This window comes from Chlorocebus sabaeus, chromosome 23 (genome assembly GCF_047675955.1).
Source record: "Chlorocebus sabaeus isolate Y175 chromosome 23, mChlSab1.0.hap1, whole genome shotgun sequence".
NCBI classification, from domain to species: domain Eukaryota; kingdom Metazoa; phylum Chordata; class Mammalia; order Primates; family Cercopithecidae; genus Chlorocebus; species Chlorocebus sabaeus.
This window is the reverse complement of record NC_132926.1, coordinates 42669381-42692316: the sequence shown is the minus strand read 5'-3', so window position 1 is coordinate 42692316 and position 22936 is coordinate 42669381. Positions and strand designations below refer to the sequence as shown.

At 50.4% G+C, this 22936-nt stretch overlaps 2 protein-coding genes and 1 pseudogene across 2 annotated transcripts; 1 reads left to right on the top strand and 2 right to left on the bottom strand.

Annotated features, from left to right (window-relative positions):
- Positions 1 to 8112: 8112 nt before the first annotated feature.
- Positions 8113 to 10301, bottom strand: LOC103245173 (nucleotide triphosphate diphosphatase NUDT15 pseudogene; annotated as a pseudogene).
- SMIM33 (small integral membrane protein 33) lies at positions 10280 to 15097 on the top strand. The gene is made up of 2 exons (XM_073010648.1): positions 10280 to 10551; positions 11961 to 15097. Exons 1-2 carry the CDS (start codon positions 10543 to 10545, stop codon positions 12348 to 12350), a joined length of 399 nt encoding a protein of 132 aa, XP_072866749.1. The 5' UTR covers positions 10280 to 10542; the 3' UTR covers positions 12351 to 15097.
- Positions 14951 to 22760, bottom strand: STING1 (stimulator of interferon response cGAMP interactor 1). Its single transcript, XM_008014636.3, has 8 exons — positions 22536 to 22760; positions 22222 to 22291; positions 21488 to 21714; positions 21174 to 21357; positions 20802 to 20910; positions 18016 to 18254; positions 17079 to 17265; positions 14951 to 15872 (listed from the first exon to the last, which is right to left on the bottom strand). Exons 3-8 carry the CDS (start codon positions 21712 to 21714, stop codon positions 15679 to 15681), a joined length of 1140 nt encoding a protein of 379 aa, XP_008012827.3. The 5' UTR covers positions 22222 to 22291; positions 22536 to 22760; the 3' UTR covers positions 14951 to 15678.
- Positions 22761 to 22936: the final 176 nt, after the last annotated feature.

The following is a 22936-nucleotide window of genomic DNA, read 5'->3' as shown; positions in this document are numbered from 1 at the left end:
AGCCAGGCATGGTGGTGCATGCCTGTAGTCCTAGCTACTCATGAGGCTAAGGTGAGAGGACCTCCTGAGCCCAAGAGTTCAAGGCTGCAGTGAGCTATGATCAGAGTGAGACTCCATCACTGAAATTAAAAAAAAAAAAAAAGATTCGAAAGCAGAGAAATGTTACAAACAATCCTTCCTCCTTAATATTAATTACATTATTGTTATTAATTTCCTTCCAGTCTATTTGCCTTCCAGTCTTTGACAATATGCATATCCATATACAATCATTTATATGATTGGTATCCTTTTTTCTTTCCTTTTTTTTTTTTTTTTTTGAGACAGAGTCTCTCACTGTTACCCATACTGGAGTGCAGTGCAAGATCTCTGCTCACTGCAGCCTCCGCCTCCCGGGTTCAAGCCATTTTCATGCCTCAACCTCCAGCGCAGCTGGGACTGCAGGCTTATGCCACCAAGTCTGGCTAATTTTTGTATTTTTAGTAGAGACAGAGTTTCACCATGTTGGCCAGGCTGGTCTCGAACTCCTGACCTCAAATGATCCTCCTGCATTGGTCTCCCAAAGTGCTGGGATTACAGGCATGAGCCACCATGCCTAGCCCTTTTTTCTTTATTTTTTAAATATTTTATTATGAAGCAGTCACAAGAAAAGTTGGAAGTACATTACACAGAACTTTTTTCCCTGAACTCTTTCAGAGTAAATTGTCAACAGGATGCCCCATCACCCCGAATAGTTTAGTGTGTATTTCCTTACAAGGGACAGTCTCCTACATAATCACAATACAGCCATCAAAATTAGGAAATTAACATAAATATATTAATATCATCTAATCTTCAGATCCTATTCAAATTTTAGCAGTTGTTTCAATAATGTTCTTTATAGCAAAAGGATCCTGTCCAGAATTACTCATTGAAAGTCTCTTCAGTCTCCTTCAATCTGGAATACCTCAGCCTTTCCTTGATTTTCATGACCTAAACATTTTTGAAGGTTACAGTCCAGTTATTTTATGGAAGGTCTCTTAATTTTGGTTTCTCTGATGTTTCCTCATGATAAGATTTAGGTTATCTATCTTGGCAGTGACGTCGAAGAAGCAATGTTGAGCCCCTCTCTTTGCGTCCTATCAAATGATGCAAGATTTTTTTCCTTTTTTTTAAGAGACAGAGTCTCAGGGCTGGCTGTGATGGCTCACGCCTGTAATCCAGCACTTTAGGAGGCCAAGGAGGGAGGATTGTTTGAGCTCAGGAGTTTGAGACCAGCCTGGGCAACATGGCAAAACCCTGTCTCTGCTAAAAATAGAAAAATTAGCTAGGTTTGGCCATACCTGCCTGTAGTCCCAGCTACTCAGGAGGCTGGGATGGGGAGGATGGCTTGAACCTGGGAGGCAGAGGTTGCAGTGAGCCAAGATTGTGCCACTGCACTCCAGTCTGGATGACAGAGCCAGACCCTGACTCAAAAGAGAAAAAAAAGAGAGAAGGTTCTGGCTCTGTCACCCAGACTGGAGTGCAATGGCGCAATCTCACCTCACTGAAGCCTTGAACTCCTGGGCTCAAGTGACCCTCCTGCCTCAGCCTCCTGAATTGTTGGGATTACAGGCATGAGCCACAATGCTTGGCTCAATTTTTTTTTTTTTTTTTTCTGTGATGGAGTCTCGTTCTGTCACCCAGGCTGGAGTGCAGTGGCATGATCTCAGCTCACTGCAACCTCCAACTCTCAGGCTCAAGCAATTCTCCTGCCTCAGCCTCCTAAGTAGCTAGGATTACAGGTGTACACCATCACGCCTGGCTAATTTTTGTGTTTTTAGTAGAGATGGTGTTTCACCATTTTGGCCAGGCTGGTCTCGAACTCTTGACCTTGTGATCTGCCTGCCTCAGCCTCCCAAAGTGCTTGGATTACAGGTGTGAGCCACTGAGCCCAGCCCCGGCCCTGGCTCTATTTTTATTTTTATTATTATTTTTTTTTTTTCAAGAACGAGTCTCACTATGTCACACAGGCTGGCCTCGTACCGCTCGTACTCCTCATACTCCTCATACTCCTCCTGCCTCAGCCTCCTGAGTAGCTGGGACTACTGGTGCACACACCGCCCCTGGCATGCATGATTTGGATTTGTTCCGTTACTGAGGAGGTTTGCTTTAATCATAAAGTGGTATCTGCCACTGTATGTTTCCTGTGGCTACTGTAACAAATTACCACAAACTGGTGGCTTAAAACAATAGACATTCAGACCTTTATTCTGTCACAGTTCTAGGGGTTAGAAGTCAAAATTGAGGTGTCAGCTGCACCACAGTCGCTCCCAAGGCTCTAGGAGAGAATCATACTTTGTCTCCTTCAGCCTCTGGGGATTGTTGAGCATTCCTTGGTGTCCCTTGACTTGTAGTGCAGCATTATCACCTGCGCCTCCATCTTCACATCACTTCCTCTGTGTCTTCTCTTCTGGGTGTCTCTCAGAAGGACACTTGTCATTGAATTTAAGGCCTGTCTGGATAATCTAAGATGATCTCAAGATTTTTTTTTCTTTTTTCCTTTTTTTTTTTTTTTTTGAGATAGAATCTCGCTCTGTCGCCTAGACTGGAGTGCAGTGGCGCTCTGGCACAATCTCGGCTCACTGCAAGCTCCACCTCCCGAGTTCACTGCAGTCTCTTGCCTCAGCCACCCAAGTAGCTGGGACTACAGGTGCCCACCACCATGCCTGACTAATTTTTTGTATTTTTGGTAGAGACGGGGTTTCACTGTGTTAGCCAGGACAGTCTTGATCTCCTGACCTCATGATCTGCCCGCCTTGGCCTCCCAAAGTGCTGGGATTACAGGCGTGAGCCACTACACCCGGCCCTTTTTTTTCTTTTGAGACAGGGTCTGGCTCTGTCACCCAGGCTGGAGTGCAGTGGTGAGATCTCGGCTCACTGCAACCTCTGCCTCTCAGGCTCAAGCAATCATCCCACCTCAGCCTCCCGAGTAGCTGGAACTACAGGCACACACCACTATACCTGGCTAATTTTTGTACTTTGTTTTGTTTTGTAGAGGTGGGGTTTTGGCATGTTGCCCAGGCTGGTCTTGAACTCCTGGGCTCAAGTGATCCACCTCCCTCGGCCTCCCAGAGTGCTAGAATTCTTCACTTAATTACATCTGCAAAGATTTTTTTTTTTTTTTCTTTTCAGACAGAGTCTTGTTCTCTTGTCCAGGCTGCTAGAGTATAGTGGCATGATCTCGGCTCACTACAACCTCCGCCTCCCGGGTTCAAGTGATTCTCCCGCCTCAGCCTCCTGAGTAGCTGGGATTACAGACACATGCCACCAAGCCTGGCTAATTTTTGTATTTTTAGTAGTGACAGGGTTTCACCATGTTGTCCAGGCTGGTCTCAAACTCCTGGCCTCAAGTGATCCACCCATCTCAGCCTCCCAAAGTGCCGGGATTACAGGCTTGAGCCACCGCGCCCGGCCTCCAGATACACCTTGTGCTTCACCTGCCCCAGCCCTGGAATCAGCTATTTCTTTAAGGGGCCTTCATTCCTTTTGGCACGAATGGTATTTAAAAACTGAGGGCCGGGCACAGTGGCTCACACCTGCAATCCCAACAATATGGGAGACCTAGGCATGAGGATCAATTTAGCTCAGGAGTTTGAGATCACCCTGGGCAACATAGTGAGATATCATCTGTACAAAAAAAAATTTTCAATTACCCAGGCATGGTGGTGTGAACCTGTAGTCCCAGCTACTCAGGAAGCTGAGGTGGGAGGATCACTTGAGCCTGGGAGGTCGAGGCTGCAGTGAGCTGAGATCATGTCACTGCACTCCAGCCTGGGCCACAGACCCTGTCTCAAAAAAAAACAAATTTTTTCAAAGGAAAGAAACCGAGGTCTGAATTGTCAGTGTGCTCATTGGTGCTAGCGGGTAGCATCTCTAAGGCCCTTCTCTGACTGCCATGATCCTTAAATATTACTTATTGGATCACTCCCCTTGCAGTAACCAAGCTCCCATTTCTGATCCCATTCCTTCCCCACCATGTGGATGCCTTCCTCACCCTCTCCCCCGTCCTCATTTGAAGTGCACAATTCCGTGGCTTTTTTTTTTTTGAGACAGTCTCCTCCCTCTGTTGCCCAGGCTGGAGTACAGCAGCGCAATCTCGGCTCACTGCAACCTCTGCCTCCCGGGTTCAAGCTATTCTGCCTCAGCTTCCTGAGTAGCTGGGATTACAGACATGTCACCAAGCCTGGCTAATTTTTGTATTGTTTAGTAGAGATAGGGTTTCACCATGTTGGCCAGGCTGGTCTCAAACTCCTGACCTCAGGTGATCCACTCACCTCGTGCTGGGATTGCAGGCCTGAGTCACCACACCAGCCTCAGTGGTTTTTGTTTTTGTTTTTGTTTTTTGTCTTTGAGACGGAGTCTCTCTCTGTCGCCCAGACTGGAGCACAGTGGTGTGATCTCAGCTCACTGCAAGCTACACCTCCCGGGTTCACACCATTCTCCTGCCTCAGCCTCCCAAGTAGCTGGGACTACAGGCACCTGCCACCACACCCGGCTAATTTTTTGTATTTTTAGTAGAGACAGCGTTTCACCGTATTAGCCAGGATGATCTCGATCTCTTGACCTTGTGATCCGCCTGCCTCGGCCTCCCAAAGTGCTGGGATTACAGGCGTGAACCACCGCACCCGGCTGCCTCAGTGGTTTGTATATATTTAGAGAGTTATTCACCCATCCCAAATAAAACCAATTTTATAACATTTCCATTACCCTAAAAAGGAACCTCACACTCCTTACAGACCTATAGCTTTTTACAAGGCTAGAAGTGGGGTGTGGTAGAGGAAAGCAGCCTTTGCTCCTTACTTACCCAACTCTAGCCCAGAGTTTCCAATGACCTCAAAAGTCAGCCGCCTCTGAGACCTGCCCTGAGTCTATCACGGCAACCCCACTCTGGCCTGCTCAGGATGTTCCCACAGGCCCCTGTTCAGCTCCCTCTGCAGACTCCTCAGCCTACCTGCCTTTGGTGGTGATGGAGTGAAAGAAGGGTTGCTCTTTGCCTTCCTCTGGCCAGCAAAGCCACTTTCACCCTCCCCTGGAGAGGTGGAAAGGAAAAGTGACCCTAGTGTCTGGAGCTGAATCAGGCGCCTCCCGCCCAGCGCACTAATGGTAGGGAGGACCCCAGAGTCTTTATTTTTGGTTGTAGGGCTTGAGCCTCAAAAGTCAGGGCATGTGTTCTCTATGACATAAGAGCAGATTCTTGATCATTATAGCCCCCTCCAGCCAACCTAAGAGGCTCTGTGACAACAAAATCCAGAAAGAGACAGCGGGAGCAAGGCAGTGAGCATTCTGTCACGGCTCAGAAGTGCCCTCCCGCAAGTGAAGGACGCTCTGCTTGCTCTATGCTTCCAGGATTAAGAACAGATATGTATGTATTGTGGGGTGAGAGGGTACATTCCTCCAGGTTCCACTTGTATCAGCAAACTTTTGTTCTTTATTAGAAACCCCGCCGGGCGTGGTGGCTCACGCCTGTAATCCCTACACTTTGGAAGGCTGAGGTGGGCGGATCACGAGGTCAGGAGATCGAGACCATCCTGACTAACATGATGAAACCCGGTCTCTACTAAAAAAAAAAATACAAAAAATTAGCCAGGTGTGGTAGTGGGTGCCCACTGGGACTCCAATAGTAGTCCCAGCTACTTGGGAAGTTGAGGCAGGAGAATGGCGTGGACCCGGGAGGCAGAGCTTGCAGTGAGCTGAGATCGCACCACTGCACTCCAGCCTGGGCCACAGAGCAAGACTCCATCTCAGAAAAAAAAAAAAAAAAAGAAAGAAACTCCCATGGTTCTCAAGGAATGAGACATGGTTCCTGGAATCACTTGAACCCGGGAGGTGGATGTTGCAATGAGCTGAGATTTTGCCACTTCACTCCAGCCTGGGTGACAGAACGTGACTCAGTCTCAAAAAAACGAGAGACATGGTTCCTGGAAAAATGAGCCCCCACACACCTGTAACATAAGACAAAGTGTGACAAATGTTAGGAGCGTGTAAGAAACATTATGCTGTAAAGCTTAAGGAAAAGAAAGCAAGTTACTCAAGTACAGGGCTGAAAAATTCATCCCTAGAGGAGGCCGCACTTGACCTAAGCTGTAACAGATGTTTAGGTTTAGATGGCAGGAATGGGCAGGCAGCTCACAGCAGTGGTAGGGAAGTGACACAGAAGGCTGGGGCTGTAGTCTGGTCCCGGAAGTTCCACCTCTCGGAAGCCCTTTAGGAGATAGATCCAGGATTAATGAGGGAGGGAAAGGGAAGAAGTAGTTATCAGAAGGATCAAAAACTGGGCTTTTGGACACAGGGACAGGCGCCCCAGTGGAGGTATCTGCCAGAGCAATGGCATATGTGTCTTGAGGAGGCAGGAGGTGAAAAGCAGTGGCTGAAGTTCAGGACCCATGGCAGAGTCCAGATTCCCTCTGGCTGAAGTCTAAATGGACCAAGATGGGAAGCAGAGGATGAGCAGAGTCTTTGATCCCGTTGGCAGGGGCTCAGCCAGGGACTTCAAAGTCAGCCAGCAATAGGTCCCACTTACTTTGCAGATCAGGTCAGCAGCCCAAGGATCTGGGCTCAAGTGAATTTGGAGGTCTGAGTGGGGTCCCTGGATGTCAGGATGTGGGACAGCTTGGCTGAGAAACAGGGAACCAGGATGCTACATTCTGCTTCATCCTGGATCAAGACTCCAGCGGAGGGGAGTTCCCAGGGTGTCTCCAGCTCTCCAGACTGGACGGGAGGATGGTAAGTGCACAGCAACAGACAGAATGAGGGATGGTTGGTCCCACAGAGTCAGCCAGGGCTAAAAAAAACTGTCTGTAGAGAGAGGAGAGATTGGTGGGCAGTTTTTGTGATTTGGACACATTAAAACTCATACATACTCTCAAATGAAGTTGTCTTCAGGCAAATGCAAAGAAATATAGAATTCATATTTATTTATTTATTTATTTTTTGAGATGGAGTCTCACTCTGTTGCCCAGGCTGGAGTGCAGTGGCCGGATCTCAGCTCACTGCAAGCTCCGCCTCCCGGGTTTGCACCATTCTCCTGCCTCAGCCTCCCGAGTAGCTGGGACTACAGGCGCCCGCCACTTCGCCCGGCTAGTTTTTTGTATTTTTTAGTAGAGACGGGGTCTCACCATGTTAGCCAGGATGGTCTTGATCTCCTGACCTTGTGATTCGCCCATCTCGGTCTCCCAAAGTGCTGGTATTACAGGCTTGAGCCACCGCGCCTGGCCTAGAATTCATATTTATAAAAACCAAAAGAAAAAAAGGGAAAACAATGCCTTGTGTGAGAATAATAAACATCAAATTCTATTTAATTTCTTTTTTTTTTTTTTTTTTGAGATGGAGTCTTGCTCTGTCGCCCAGGCTGGAGTGCAGTGGCCGGGTCTCCGCTCACTGCAAGCTCCGCCTCCCGGGTTTATGCCATTCTCCTGCCTCAGCCTCCTGAGTACCTGGGACTACAGGTGCCTGCCACCTCGCCTGGCTAGTTTTTTTGTATTTTTTAGTAGAGACGGGGTTTCACCATGTTAGCCAGGATAGTCTCGATCCCATGACCTTGTAATCTGCCTGTCTCGGCCTCCCAAAGTGCTGGGATTACAGGCTTGAGCCACCGTGCCCGGCCTATAAACATCAAATTCTATTACTATTATTTTTTTGAGATGGGGTCTCCCTCTGTTGCACAGGCTGGAGTGTAGTGACACAAACATGGCTCATGGTCTTTGACCTCCTGTGCTCAGTGATCCTCCCACCTCAGCCTCCCAAGTAGCTGGGACTATGGGTATACACCACCACACCCAGTTCATTTTTTAAATTTTTCGTAGAGATAAGGTCTTACTATGTTGCCAAGACTGGTCTTGAACTCTTAGCCTCAAGTGATCCTCCTGCCTTGGCCTCCCAAAGTGCTAGGATTACAGGCATGGGTGACCACACCCGACCAATAAACATCAAATTCTATAAGATGTTTATCCCTGTGGTGAGAAGGAGGGGAGAGGTCAGGAAACGAGGGCTTCTGTTTTCATTGTAATATTAATATTTTAAAAATAAATGTGACAAACTATTGATAGAAGACAGAGCTGGTGGTTGAGCCTTGGAGATTTAGAGACTTACTATGTATTTTTTTAATTTCTTAAAATTTTTATTAATCATTTACAAGTAACAAAAACCCATTATGTATAAACACATAAATAACATTTTTGATAAATAGCTATTTTTATTTTTTTCACATATTAAAACCCACTAAAAATAACCATTTTTCTAACCAACAACAACAAAAATCATTAGTGAGAAGAGTACTGCTGCTTTACATTTCTCCAAATCTCTTCAATGTCTGATGACAGACAAAAGATGGATTCTCATATCTGCTTTTGCATTCAGCCTATTACAATATCACACCAGATAGCCTCTCAAAAACTCCTCTGCACACTCATGAAAAAATGAGTGAAAAAGATAAATGATGGCCGGGCGTGGTGGCTCACACTTGTAAGCATTTTGGGAGGCTGAGGTGGGCAGATCACTTGAGCTCCAGAGTTCCAGACCAGCCTGGCCAACATGGTGAAACCCTGTCTCCACCAAAAATACAAAAATTAGCCAGGTGTGGTAGTGGGTGCCTGTAATCCCAGCTACTCAGGAAGCTGAGGTAGGAGAATTGCTTGAACCCAGGAGGCGGAGGCTGCAATGAGCTGAGATCGTGCCACTGCAACAGAGCAAGACTCCTTCTCAAATAAAAAGAAAGGAAAAACTATAAATGATGAAATGATGTCTAAGTGTTATAAAAACAGCTTTGACCTAGAATACCCTTAAAAGGCTCTCGAGGTCCCCCCGACCACACTTTGAGAACCACTGCTCTAGACAAATCTCTTCATTTTACATATAAGGACACTGGACCTCAGAGAGAGTAAGTGAGAAACTCAACATCACACAGCCTGTTAATAGGAGGATACAGACATTAGATGGTTTGTCTCACTTCTCTTGGTTTAGGTTCTCAATTAGAAACCTGGGAAATACACCCTAATGACCTGTCCTATTCCTTGTAAGTTGCAAAGATTGTCACAATGTATTTATTACCCTCTCCCCAACATTTCTTTAATAAAAGAGGTAATCAACAAATTTGGTAAATTTTGCAACAGGCATACTGTGTTTGAACCTAAACTACAATATTTGAATTCAGGTCTCTATTTGAACAGAAACACTAAGGCAAATTCGACTGCATCCTACTCCATGCAAGCTAGTAATGACAAACTACACAGTAAATATCACAGGTAAATATGGAAAGCAGATTGCCCATAATATCAGTATTTATCATATATTCTGTGTCTGTAATACAATTCAATGACATATTTCAGAAAAATTTTCTCAAGTACTGGCTGAAAGGGTGGTGGATACATTAAGAGACTGCAAATAAATTGGCGATCATAAGAACTTTTTTAGATAAAATGGAGTTGTTCTGAAATGTAGACATTTTTCATTCCCTAACCAGACCTTATTCTTGTGTTTTTAAAGAAAATCAAGAAATCTTCTCGGCCACCTAAAGATGATTTCCTTTGTATCCCACGAGATGGTTCAGATCTTCTTTAAATGGATCATAGTCTTGTTATTTTAAACAAGGCAGTCCCCAGATAAGCTGGTCCAGAGGAGGAAATTCTTCCCAAGGAACCCACTCCCAACTTTCATTTTTTTCAGGTTCTACATTCTTTGGTTCTGAATCATGAGTCACATCCACTTCTCCTTTCATTAATATAATAACATAATGGTAATTCTCCTTCTCAGTGAAAAGAATTCACAACTGAGGCAAAGCGAACATTTTTCAGGTGAAAAGCTGCTTCTTCCCAGGTTTCCCTTTGAGCACATTCTTCCCAGGTCTCACCGAACTCCAAATGACCTCCAGGGAGTTGGAAACTGCCGGCTCCAACCGAGCGTTTCCTCTTCCCCAGGACGAAACGCGGATGCTTGCAGCTGGTTACCACGACTCAGACTCCAACTCCGGGCCGCCGCCCCCGCGGCTCTGCACTGTCAGTCACAGCGCGCGGAAGGACGCGCCTGGCAGCGGCAGGAAGTGACGCGCTCACCGCTCTTACTATGTATTTATTAAAGAGAGAATGTATCTGCAATTTCCATTGTGTTTGAAATATTGCATTTAGAAAGAAACGATCAAAGGACAGTAACTCCAGGAAATCGGTTAAGGCGAGGAGCCAGCATGACTTGGTGGGGGGCAGGTTGGGTCGGGGCTCTGGCCAGGCTTCTGGGATCTGGTGGGAGGGTGGGTGGGCAGGCACATCCAGGCTCCCGAAGCTGGCAGGGGACATGAAAGGAGGCGCCAAGGAGGAAGATTAAGGTTCTATCAGAGTTAAGGGCAGAGCCCAGGGTAGCCCAGATGTTCCCGGACGGAAGTGCAAGCACAGGAGAGCGGTGAGAGTGTGTGCACAGGGTGTGTGCCCATGGGCCCTGCAGACGTGGCAGCTCTGGGTAGGGGCTGAGCTAGGGTAGCCAGCCCTCCTTTACCCGGCTGACTGCCAGTCCCAAGGGAGCCCTGTGCCAGCCCGGACAATGCACCAGGTAGACTCTGCTCCCCGCTTCCTGCCAGGCTGAGCTGACTCCCCACAGGGGCCCCCTGTCTATCACCAGCCTCAGCTTCCCCTTTTCCTCTGCACATCTAGAGCTGCTTCCCCACCCCCTGCCCTGAGAGCTTTGTGGCCTGGGACCCAGAGATAGTTGCAAGGTAGGGAGAGGGGGGTGCCTTTCCACAGGCAAAGGGATGCATGTGGGAGATGGGATACTGTGGACAGGGGGACTGAGGGGCTAAAGGACATGGGTTTGTCCTGGGCAGCCTTTCCTGGCCTTCCCATGGGGAGGGCCACGCTGAGGGTGCAGGGCTAGAGGGAGGGGCTCCACCGGCTAAGATCTGTTCCAGGATGGCCCATCTGGGAAGGGGAAGCTGGGGAGGAAAAGTTTATTGGGCCTGTGAGGACCTCAGCTCTAGGGTTTACAGTTTTGCAGTTTGCTACCTTCACTACAATGCCACCACCCCCATCTGATATCCAGCAGGGTGGAGTCAGACAGGGGTATGGATCATGACCCCCAGCTTTTGGTAGAAGAACACTGGGACTTTGACAGAGGAAGACTGGCACGGGGTTTCCTCAATCCATAGTGGGCAGAGCCAGGAGTCCTCACTGGGTACCCCCTCTCCTCCAAGACCCCAGAACCTGATGCTGAGGCCTTGGCAGGGTGGCAGGGGCACAGTTATGGGATGAGGCATCCCCCTGCCTTCTAAGTTCATGTCCCCTCTACCTCTACCTCTACTTCTACCTCTCCCACCACCAGGGCGCCGCCTGTCTGTCTGCCGTGTGAGTGGAGAGTAAGGGGAGCCTAAGATGCTGGACAAGGACCCCCTTTCCCCAGGACTTGAAGAAGCAGGTGCTCTCTTCCCACTGCCTAGCATGTGGGGACAGCAGCTCATAGTGTGCCAAGACTCCTGACCCAGGGCACAGGATCTATTTAGGAATTTTGCTGGAGACCTGGGAAGAGGGGACAGTGGGAGGAAACTTGGGGGCCCAAACTGTATACGCTGAACTGTGATGAAACCAGCACTCTCTTTGTCCCTGTCTGAATGTCTTTGTCTCCCTGTGTCTGTTTCTTTTTTCTCTGTCTCTGTCTCTATCTTTATTTCTATCTGTTTTTATGTGCCTTTTTCTTTCCCCTTTCATCTTTCTTTCTCCCTCTCTCTATCCCACTCTGCCTTTTCTGACTTTTCTTTTATTGTCTCTGCTGCCATGTGGTTTATCTCTGTATTCTCTACCTCTCTCCAGGTTTTACTCTGACTTTTTGTCTTTCTGTCTTTGTCTTTGGTCCCTCCCGCCCTCATTATCCTGCCTCAGGTTCCTTTGGGTGTTTGTCTCTTTCTATTTTAGTCTTTTTCTGTATGTATACATCCATGTCACCCTCTTTCTCTGCCACTCTCCTCCCAGGCTGGCCACTACTCCTGGCCTTCTCCAACTGTGAACAGTTCATCAGGGCAGGAGTCCCAGAGGCAGCTTCCGGAAGTGCTTGGTGGCATCTGGGAACAACCTCGAGGTGACGGGCTGCCCATGGTCACCATCATCGTTGCTGTCTTTGTTCTGCTAGCAGTCTGCATCATAGTGGCAGTCCATTTTGGGCCAAGGCTGCACCAGGGCCATGCCACTCTCCCTACAGAGCCACTGACCCCAAAGCCAGACGGTGGCATCTACCTCATCCACTGGCGGGCGCTGGGCCCCCAAGACAGTCCTGAAGAAGCACCGCGGGGTCCTCTTGTCCCTGGCTCCTGCTCTGCACCAGATGGACCCAGGCCCAGCATCGATGAAGTCACTTGTCTGTAGGAGGCAGACTTTGGAAAGTTAACCTGACCTAGCTCAGAACAAGAAACCAGGCAGAGAACTAGGGCAAAAGCAAATTGGAGCCTGGGCATCAGAGTGTCGGAAGGGCACACTGGACTCAGCTGGAGCTGCTCTCTCAGAACATTTATAGAGAAAGCCCTGTGGTGGGCAGGAGAAATCAAAGCTTGAGGGCCCTGCCCAGAAACATGCACTGGTGGCTTTCCCAGGGACCAAGGTCACCTCATAAAGTCCCTCCCTCCTCTTCAGGGACCACCAGACCCCTGAATCTCCTTTTCTGAGTCTCTGCCCCTTCATTGCACCTCTAATCTCCTTCCCTTGTAATGTGAATCCAACTCAGGAGATTCCACCACCTCCCCCAAGCAGGAATGTCAGAGGCCCCGTGGAGCGGCCCTCATCCTACAAAGGCCAGCCAGGGAGAGCCCAGGCGGAGAAGCTGGTGTCTGCCTTCCCTGAGACTCACTGGGCTCAAGGAAGTGACGAACGTCTGTTCTCCTTGGTCAGTCAGGGGCAGTCCTTCGGCTGTTAGGGCCCAGACCTTGTTGACAAGCTCCAAAGTCCTTGTAAGCCCAAGCACAATTTGTAGTTCAAACATTGGCTTTCAGAGGCCCCCACTGACTCTGTCTTGCCTCCCCAGAAGGGATAGGGGGGATTTGGGAGGCTCTCATGGCCTCCCACTTTCTGTGTGCCTGGGCCTGTTGGAATAAGCCTAGAATGTACCATAGGACATTTCCCAGATCTTTCCAGCTGATGAGAAAACAGGAAAGGAAAAGGAGCTCCATGGAACTTGTTTTGGGAAGGAAGGAGCAGGGTGGGGACCACTCCCAGCAGTGGGAGGGCCTGGGTCTAGTCAGCAGGGGGGTCAGGATGATGCATCCAGGAGCCAGGAAGACAAAACTGGGCCTTCTGGTGACTCAGTGCCTGCTGGTGGCACTGCCTTCCCCAGCACCTCTGAATCTCACTCGTCTGCAGTTAAGAACATGCAGACAAACATTCACGGCGGGACTTCTGGTGCTGTACCCTGGGGAACTCCTGGGGACAAGAAGTCCCCTGGCGGCATCAGCAAGACCCCAGCACAGCCAGGGAGGCTGGGAAATAACAGGAGATAAAAAGGAACAGAGGTGGGGATTGCAGAGTGTGCAGAGGGCAGGCTTGCCTCCTTTGGGATCCGGGAGCGGCAGCTAAAGTGTTAATAGCTGCCCCGTGTTGTGGGTCAGCTATGTGCTGGACACCAGGCTTCTCTGTGGACCTACAGATATGATACCATTCACTCCTCACAGCAACCTCCAGGGGAGGGGCCACTGCTATCCCCATTTTACACTTGGGAAAACCGAGGGTTATCAAGATACTTAGGTAGACACAGGCACTAAGTGGTAGAGTCAGGATTTGAACCTGGGGCCATCAGACTCCACAGCCTAAGCCCCATGATAGGGACTGGATGGATTGGAAAGGCCTTTGATTCTGGGCTGGTTTCTAGTATACAAGCCACTGGTGTGATGATGGAGGATCTTCAGGCCTTGGGGACAGGGTGGCTGGGATACTTAGGGAGAGTGGGGACTGTTCCTCTTGACTCCCTTGGCTCTGCCGTCCTTAGGGGCAGCCCGTTCCTTCTGACCCATGTGTGTCTGTGTGGAGCGTTTCTCCGCAGTGATGCTGTACTCAGAAATGTATATTGAGCATTTGTGACAAAAAAAAAAAAAAAAAAAAGGCCAGGCACGGTGGCTCACGCCTGTAATCCTAACACTTTGGGAGGCCAAAGTGGGAGGATCACCCAAGGTCAGGAGTTCAAGACTAGCCTGGAGAAACCCCGTCTCTACTAAAAATACAAAATTAGCTGGGCATGGTGGTGCATGTCTGTAAACCCAGCTACTAGGGAGGCTGAGGCAGGAGAATCACCTGAACCCTGGAGGTGGAGGTTGTAGTGAGCCAAGATCAAGCCATTGCACTCCAACCTGAGTGACAACAGTGAAACTCCATCTCAAAAAAGAAAAAAAAAAAGTGGGAGGGAGGGAACGAGCCCAGCCTGCTGAGACAAATGAAACTAACAGAGATAGGCTGCCTGCCCTCCCAGATGGGGGTAACTGCGCCACCACAGCGTGGAATTGGTGACTCAGTTGTAACCGTGATGGCGGAAGGTACGGCACGGCAGTTGGCTATGCTGTCCAAGGCCCTCCAGGGACTGTCCCATCTCATCACACAAACTCTTTCCCCTTGTCCCTTTGCAGGCTCTCTCATCTGGCACCTATAGTTAGTGTCACTTGCTCCTTTGAGTGGCCCCCTTGCCCAGGACACAGCTGTGTACGCTCATGGCATCATCTGTGTGCTGGCTCAGGCCAGCCTGTGGTCCCTGCTCCCCAAGCCTCTCACTGAAGAGAAAGGCACTGAAAGGACAGGTGTCCTCAGCCTGACTAGTAGGCTCTGTCCAGATGGAAAATGACACCCAGCACCCTGCTGCCCTGTACTAGGATAAGGAGGGGTGCAGGGAGGCATGCATGTGCAGGCAGGTTTGGACATCAGGGACCGTAATTCCCGTCTGTTATATCGGTCAGAGTCCAGCAGGAAAAAGACGACTCACTCACATTGGGTAATCTGAGGTGTGCTTTAAAAAGGGAAAAGGGTGGAGTATAAGGAAACCGCAAGTGAGAGGGAGTACTCTAGTGGGGTGGCAGGGGCGGAGTGGGGTGGATACACAGCTAGGCTTAAGGGGCCAGGGAAGGAAGTGATGCCAGAATCCTAGAGATAGTCATGATTACTCAAGAGTTGCCCGGCAGGAGAGTCCACAGCAACCTCGATGCTGCAGGGCAGGAGCCGGGGGATTCATTATCCCAAACTCAGTCTCCTCCTCTCCTCCGTTCTCCTGCTGGGGCTCCCCAATAATGGAACATGACCAGGCGCCAAAGGGCAAGGGAGCCTGTCGATACCATCGAGAGAGTTCGGCGTCCCCGGGCAGAGGAAGGGCAGAAGGCTGGGGAGTGGTCTGGAAGGCCCCATGAAAGACACCTGGCACAATCCCTAAGTACCTAGCATCCAGAGTTTACAAAATACTTCCACACACTCAGTCCTCACAACAACCGTGAGGGAGGTAAGGCAGTGATTATGATCCCATTTCACAGGTTGAAGACACCGAGGCTCAGAGAGGGGAAACGATTGGCCCAAGGGGACAGGACTCATCTTAAGATGTCAAGTCCTGGACCCTTCCCTGCAAGGCCCCCTGTGGAAGGAAATAGCTCTGCTGGACATGCAGCCACTGAAGAAAGCCCCCAGTCCAGAGGCTTGGAGACCACTGGAGGCTCTGGCAGGGTGACCCTGGGTCTCAGGAGAAATCCGTGCGGAGAGGGAGGGGCTTTTCCATTCCACTGATGAGGAGCTCAGGCTCTTGGGACATTGTGGAGGTACTGGGCACCGCTGAGTTCTTCAAGCTGCCCACAGTAACCTCTTCCTTTTCCTCCTGCCGCAGGTGCTGGAGAACTTCTTGGGACAGCGAGAAGCTGCTGTCATCTGCAGGTTCTGGAACAGGGAAATGGGGGAGAGTGGAGAGAGGATCTTACACATTCCCACTCGAACACACCTAGAGGACTTGCTGGGAGGATCCTCTAACCCTCCCTACCCCCTCTTCCTACCCACCCCCCAGCCACTGGGACTAGAGTTTCATGGAATCCTAGGCTAGAAGTGGTTTCAGGCCGGGCGCAGCGGCTCATGCCTGTAATCCCAGCACTTTGGGAAGTTGAGGCAGGTGGATCATGAGGTCAGGAGTTCGAGACCAGCCTGGCCAATATGGTGAAATCCTGTCTCTACTAAAAATATAAAAATTAGCCGGGCGTGGTGACGGGCACCTGTAGTCCCAGCTACTTGAGAGGCTGAGGGAGGAGAATTGCTTCAACCTGGGAGGTGGAAGTTGCAGTGACCCAAGATGGAACCACTTCACTCCAGCCTAGACAGCAGAGCGAGACTCCGTCTCAAAAAAAAAAAAAAAAAAAAAAGAAGTGATTTCAGAGAGAATGAAATTCCATCCTCTCACTTCTTTTTTTTTTTTTTTTTTTTTTTTTTTTTAAGACAGAGCCTATATCTGTCACCCAGGCTGGAGTGCAGTGGTGCGATCTCGACTCACTGCAACCTCCGCCTCCCGGGTTCACTCCATTCTCCTGCCGAGTAACTGGGACTACAGGCACCCACCACAACGCCCGGCTAATTTTTTGTGTTTTTGGTAGAGACGGGGTTTCACCGGGTTAGCCAGGATGGTCTCGATCTCCTGATCTCGTGATCCGCCCGCCTCGGCCTCCCAAAGTGCTGGGATTACAGGCGTGAGCCACTGCGCCCGGCCCCACCCTCTCACTTCTAAAGCTGAAGCTGATGTTCAGAGAGGAGCAGAAACATGCCCGAGGTCATACATGAGGGGGTAGTGGAGCCAAGGCTGCAGCCCCAATCTCCTGTGCCCAGTACATACTGGCCTGGGACTTTTCTGTTTCCTCTGGAATCCTAGATGAAGTGAGGGGCCCCTAGAACCCAGCTCTTCAGGCTCCACTGAGGGACTACAGTCAAAGACCTAAAAAAGCAATCTGGTGTGCTGGGAAGAGGGGGGCTTCTCCCAGGGAAGGAAGGGCAGGCCCAGGGCATGGTGCTGCTGTAGCCCCTTCTGATTCTTTGGGAGACCCTGGGACCCCTGACTCCTCTTGCCCTCCAGCCTATCAACCTCTCACCCTATCAACTCCTCACCCAGGTAGACAATGAGGCGGCAGTTGTTCTGAGACTCAGGGTTATCTGCCAGGATGTCCTCCAGTGTCCGGCAGAAGAGTTTGGCCTGCTCAAGCCGATCCTCCCGGCTAAATCCAGCTTGACCATATTGTGACATGGCAAACAAAGTCTGCAAGGGGGTGGCGTACTCCAGGACACAGGTGCCTGCCTGGAGGAGGTAAGAGGAAGACCAGACTAAGCCAGGGACCAGGTGGATGGAGAATGGAGGATCCAGTCCAGGCTGTGGCCCCCAGTACCACAGGCTGAGGCCCCACTCCCTCAGCCTGTAATGATAGAGTCCTGGGAGGTGGCCACCCTAATGGGGTCTATGCTGTCTGGCCTGCCTTTGCCTCTGATACCCAACTCTGAAATCAGGGACAGGGCTGGGCTAAATTTACCCTTCACAGATCCTTCTCCTAAGATCCTAGGGCAAGACCTGCAGAGCAAGGCTGTCAACTGCTCCAGCTAGGAATCAGGTCTGGGGCTGGGCTCTGGGGTTCAACTCTGATCTGGGTTCCCCTGCACCCACATTAAATCCTTCAGATGTTCTCACAGGCTTCGTCTGGGGCAGCTTTATGGTCAAGAGCATGGTACAGTTAAGTTGAAATCGTCTACTTTCCAATGGTGTCTCTGAGCCTCAGTGTCCTCCTCTGTAAAGTAGGGATGCTAACAGTCCCTACCCTATAGGGTGGTGGTGAGATTTCAATGAGGTGATCAGATGACACACGCAGAATAGCATCCAGCATGTAGTAAGTGCTCAATAAATGTTACTTATCATTATCATTCAGTGCTGAATCCTGCCCAGACCTGGGACCAGCTAGGGACACTACAGCTCAGAGTGTCATCAGCGCTTGGCTAGGGCCCAGGGTTCTGGGGTCCTGACCTCTGCCCAGAGACCCCCACTCCCCTGCACACTCACCCGCTGCCCGTTCTCCAGAAGCTCATAGATGCTGTTGCTGTAAACCCTATCTTTGATGCCAGCACGGTCAGCGGTCTGCTGGGGCAGTTTATCCAGGAAGCGAATGTTGGGATCAGCCATACTCAGGTTATCAGGCACCCCACAGTCCAACGGGAGGAGGATATACAGCCGCTGGCTCACTGCACCCCGTAGCAGGTGGTTGTAATGCTGATTGTAAGTTTGAATCCGGGCCTGGAGTCCTGAGGCAGAGAAGCCCAAGAAGTCATTCCTGCTAACCCTATCTCCCACCTAATTCAGGAGTGAGACCCAGGTCATTGGCCCCTGCAGTATGTAGGTGCCAGAGAATGGAGAGTCCAGTGCACTCTCATGATACAGGAGGCCAGGAGGGGCAGCGCCTCCAAAAGCCCTCCCCATCCCTTCTCTTACTGCACTGCCCTTTGCCCTCCCTCACTTCTTTCCTCAGATGTCTATGTCAGCCCCGCCCCTTTCCACCATGGCTTTCAGGGCTGAGAGGCAGGCACAGCCCTGGGAAGTGACATTTCCAGCATTCTCCTGTATCCAGATCAGTCTCCTAGCAGAAGCCCTAGGAGATAGCAATGAGATATGGAAGAGCTGCAGCTTTAGCCTGCAAGTCAGAGGAATAAAACACACAGGCTTAGGCCAGGCACAGTGGCTCACACCTGTAATCCCAGCACTTTGGGAGGCTGAGGCAGGTGGATCATTTGAGGTCAGGAGTTCGAGACCAGCCTGGGCAACATGGTGAAATCATGTCTCTACTAAAAATACAAAAATTAGCCAGGCACAGTGGCACGTGCCTGTGATCTTAGCTATTCAGGAGGCTGAGGCAGGAGAATCACTTGAACCTGGGAGGCAGAGGTTGCAGTGAGCCAAGATCTTGTGACCACTGTACTCCAGTCTGGGCAACAGAAAGAGACTTCATCTCAAAAAAAAAAAAAAAAAAAAAAAGAGGCTCCACAGTGAAGTGGTCTAGGGTCCAGGCTCTGGACAAACCTGGGTTCAAATCCTTTCTCTTCCTCTCTCTAAGCTATGTGATGTCGGATAAATCACTTGATCTCTCAGAACTGCACTTAAAAAAAAAAAAAAACAAAACACTGGGCACAGCAGCTCACACCTATAATTCTAGCACTTTGGGAGGCCAAGGCGGGTGGATCACCTGAGGTCAGGAGTTTGAGACTAGCCTACCCAACATGGTGAAACCCCGTCTGTACTGAAAATACAAAAATTAGGTGGGCATGGTGGTGGGCCCCTAAAATCCCAGCTACTTGGGAGGCTGAGGCAGGAGAATCACTGGAACCTGGGAAGCAGAAGTTGCAGTGAGCCCAGATTGTGCCACTTCACTCCTGTCTGGGCGAAAGAGTGAAACTCCATCTAAAAAAAAAAAAAAAATCTAAGGCAGGTGCAGTGGCTCATGTCTGTAATCTCAGCACTTTGGGAAGCCGACGTGGGTGGTTTACTTGAGGTCAGGAATTCAAGACCAGCCTGGGCAACATGGTGAAACCCCGTCTCTACTAAAAATACAAAAAAATTAGCCAGGTGTGGTGGCGGGCACCTGTAATTCCAGCTACGTGGGAGGCTGAGGCAGGAGAAAGACTTGAACCCAGGAGGCACAGGTTGCAGTGAGTCAAGATTGTGCCACTGCACTTCAGCCTGGGCAACAGCGTGAGACTTCGTCTCAAAAAAAAAAAAAAAAAAAAAAAATCTAAAATAGTGATGGGCATGGTGACTCCTGCTCGTTATCTCCACACTTTGGCAGGCCAAGGCTTAAGCCCAAGAGTTGAGACCAGGCTGGGTAACACAGCAAAACCCTCTTATTTTAAAAAATAAATAAACAGAACAGGAATGATTATTCCTTCCTCACAGGGTGTGAATTAGAAAATGCACATGAGGCCGGGCACGGTGGCTCAAGCCTGTGATCCCAGCACTTTGGGAGGCCAAGACAGGCGGATCACGAGGTCAGGAGATCGAGACCATCCTGGCTAACATGGTGAAACCCCGTCTCTAAAAAATACAAAAAACTAGCTGGGCGAGGTGGCGGGTGCCTGTAGTCCCAGCTACTCGGGAGGCTGAGGCAGGAGAATGGCGTAAACCCGGGAGGCGGAGCTTGCAGTGAGCTGAGATCCAGCCACTGCACTCCAGCCTAGGCAACAGAGCGAGACTCTGTCTCAAAAAAAAAAAAGAAAATGTACATGAGAGCACATAGAATGCAGTAAATATTTATTGAAAGAATTTATGGCTGGGCGTGGTGGCTCACGCCTGTAATCCCACACTTTGGGAGGCTGAGGCAGACAGATCACTTGAGGTCAGGAGTTCGAGACCAGCCTGGCCAATACGGTGAAACCCTGTCTCTACTATCTACTAAAAATACAAAAATTAGCCAGGCTTGGTGGCAGGTGCCTGTAGTCCCAGCTACTCGGGAGCCTGAGCCAGGAGAATCACTTGAACCTGGGAGGAGGAGGTTGCAGTGAGCCGAGATGGTACCACTGCACTCTAGGCTGGGTGACAGAGCGAGATTCCTTCTCAAAAAAAAAAAAAAAGAATTCACGAGTGACCTTAGGTAAGTCACTTAATGGCTCTAAGCCCCATATTCCTTTCTGCAAACCAGGCATCATAGTGACATCCTTCATGCCTTGGGATTCAAGGATTTCGTAGACATGAAAATGCTTTGAAAAGTGTAGTGAGTTCTGTGTGTTAAGAAACACAAGAAGCTGTGTGTCTTAGTGTCTATTTTGTTAGATCTAGAAATGGGGGCAGAGAGGATGGCCCACCTGGCAGGATCAGCCGCAGATATCCAATGTAATATGACCATGCCAGCCCATGGGCCACGTTGAAATTCCCTTTTTCACAGACTGCAGAGATCTCAGCTGGGGTCAGGCCCTGTGGACAGCGGGATGGGGATGGGGGGCCTCCATCAAGGACACCCAGAGAACTCCTCCTCCTCCTCCTCCAAGGCTTCCCAACCTGCTCCTGACTTGATCCCTCCTTTACCATTGTCAAACCCACTGTTCCAGGACATTATATGTTCTACTCCATGGACTCCAACCTTTAAACCAGTTCCACTTCCAGTATTCAACTCAGGGCAGGTCACACCAGCCACAGCCTCCACTTGGCCAGAGCTTCTACCTCCCCCTGTGTCATACCTTGAGGCCCAAGAGGATGTTCAGTGCCTGCGAAAGGCCCAGGAGGGCAAGCATCCAAGTGAAGGGCAGGCCGACCGCATTTGGAAGGGAATAGTAGAAATAGCTGGACAGCAGCAACAGGGTCCCATGGTGGAACGGGCAGCCCAGGCAGGCCCGCACCGTCCTCCAGTAGCTGTCCCGGTACCTGTGGGTGACAGCCAGGCCCCAGCCCCCAGCCCAGCTCAGCCAGAGAGGTTCAAGGAGGGGCAGGGCTAGGCATCAAGGGAGTGACACATGTTGGAAACCCTGTCACCATGGGTACTGCAGTGAGTCACCTGGAGTGGATGTGGCGCAGCTCCTCGGCCAGGCTGCAGACCCCTTTTAACAGCTGTCCCAGCTGCAGGGAGGCTAGGTGGAGCACCAGGCACCGGAGAATGTGCTCTGGTGACTCTCCTAGCCCCCAAAGGGTCACCAGGCAGGCAGTCAGCAGAACCAAGGCTGCCTTCTGGGCCCCGTGACCCCTGGGACACGGGATGGATGGATGCAGACTGGAGCGGGTCATCTGTGGGCACCAACAAATGCATGACCATTCTCCCCTTGCCCTCCTGCCCTTCTGGGACTGAGGCTCTGGCTGGGCATTTCCTCCCAGTTCCCCTTTCCCTGGTGCCCAGCCACTCCCAAAGGCTGCTCTTAGAGACACCTCTAGGAGACAGGCTGGGACTAAGTCACCCCAAAGCTCCTGTCTCTGCGAGGTTTGCTGAAAACAGAGCAGGTCCTACACACACATATGCCCCACCAAGCCCCAGGGAGACCACAGGTGTGGTGAAGAAAGAAGGCAGCAACTACCCCAGACCCAGACTTGAAGCTGTCCTGTGCAGCCCTACCCAACCAAGAACCCTTGGGGACCTGGGTTCCCCTGTCCCCAGAACCCAACCCAGGGAGGACCTTAGTCAATAAAGTGGAAAACAGAGCTCAGGGAGTGGGGATAGGGCAACCAGCAGGCACCCCCTCGCCTCTGGGTGCCAGGGGCCCTAGGCTTGGCATTCTGCCAGGCTGATCTTGAGCCTACCGTCTGCCTCCCGGACACAGGCTGCTCTGGATAATGACCAGCAGCCAAGGGCAGCTTCTCTGAGTGCAGCCTGAAAATGAGATGTTAACAACGATTGGTTTCTCCACAACACTCTAGCCCTGGCGTCTCTCCAAACCACAGCTTTAGTGGTGCTGGGAAGGAGGGTATTTCCTCTTCCTGGGGAGAGGTAGGACCCTTCCCTCAAAGCCCTGATGAGCTGGACCTGAGTCCTGGGGTCAGGAGTGAGGTTTGAGAAAGACTCCGTTCCATTGCCCTTTGCTACCCCCAAACCAAGCATGTTTAGAAACACTCACCACAGTCACAGCTCTGAACACCAGGTTCCCCTCAAGCCACCACAATCAAACACACTGTGCCTAACACTGAGCAGGACTCCACACGCTCAGCCAAAGGCAGCACACACATCACACGGTGCTTCCCGTCTCATATTTTTCTTCTGGTTCCCAGAATGCAGATTCTTTTTCTCAAAAGTGTGACCTAGGAGGAAGGAGTGGAAAATGAGCAGTTATTTCCGGTAACAAGAGCTTTTTTTATAAAGTGCTTGGTGGGAGAGGAGGGGCACAGAGGAATGGGGGTTTGGCTCTTTGCAGGAAACGGCCACGCCTGTGACTTCTCCAAGACAGCCTGCTGGTTCTGGTTGTGGGGATGATATTAGGTAAGTGCAAAAGTAATTGCGGGCCTGGCACAGTGACTCACG

Bases quoted from the DNA above. Each gene is read 5' to 3' on its own strand.
- STING1 (XM_008014636.3), bottom strand. From the start codon at position 21,714: ATGACCCGCTCCAGTCTGCATCCATCCATCCCGTGTCCCAGGGGTCAC. The intron at 20,911-21,173 runs GTATGACACAGG...CGCTGTCCACAG, and splicing joins ACATCCTCTTGGGCCTCAAG to GGCCTGACCCCAGCTGAGAT. The intron at 18,255-20,801 runs GTGGGCCATCCT...TCTCTGCCTCAG, and splicing joins TCTGCGGCTGATCCTGCCAG to GACTCCAGGCCCGGATTCAA.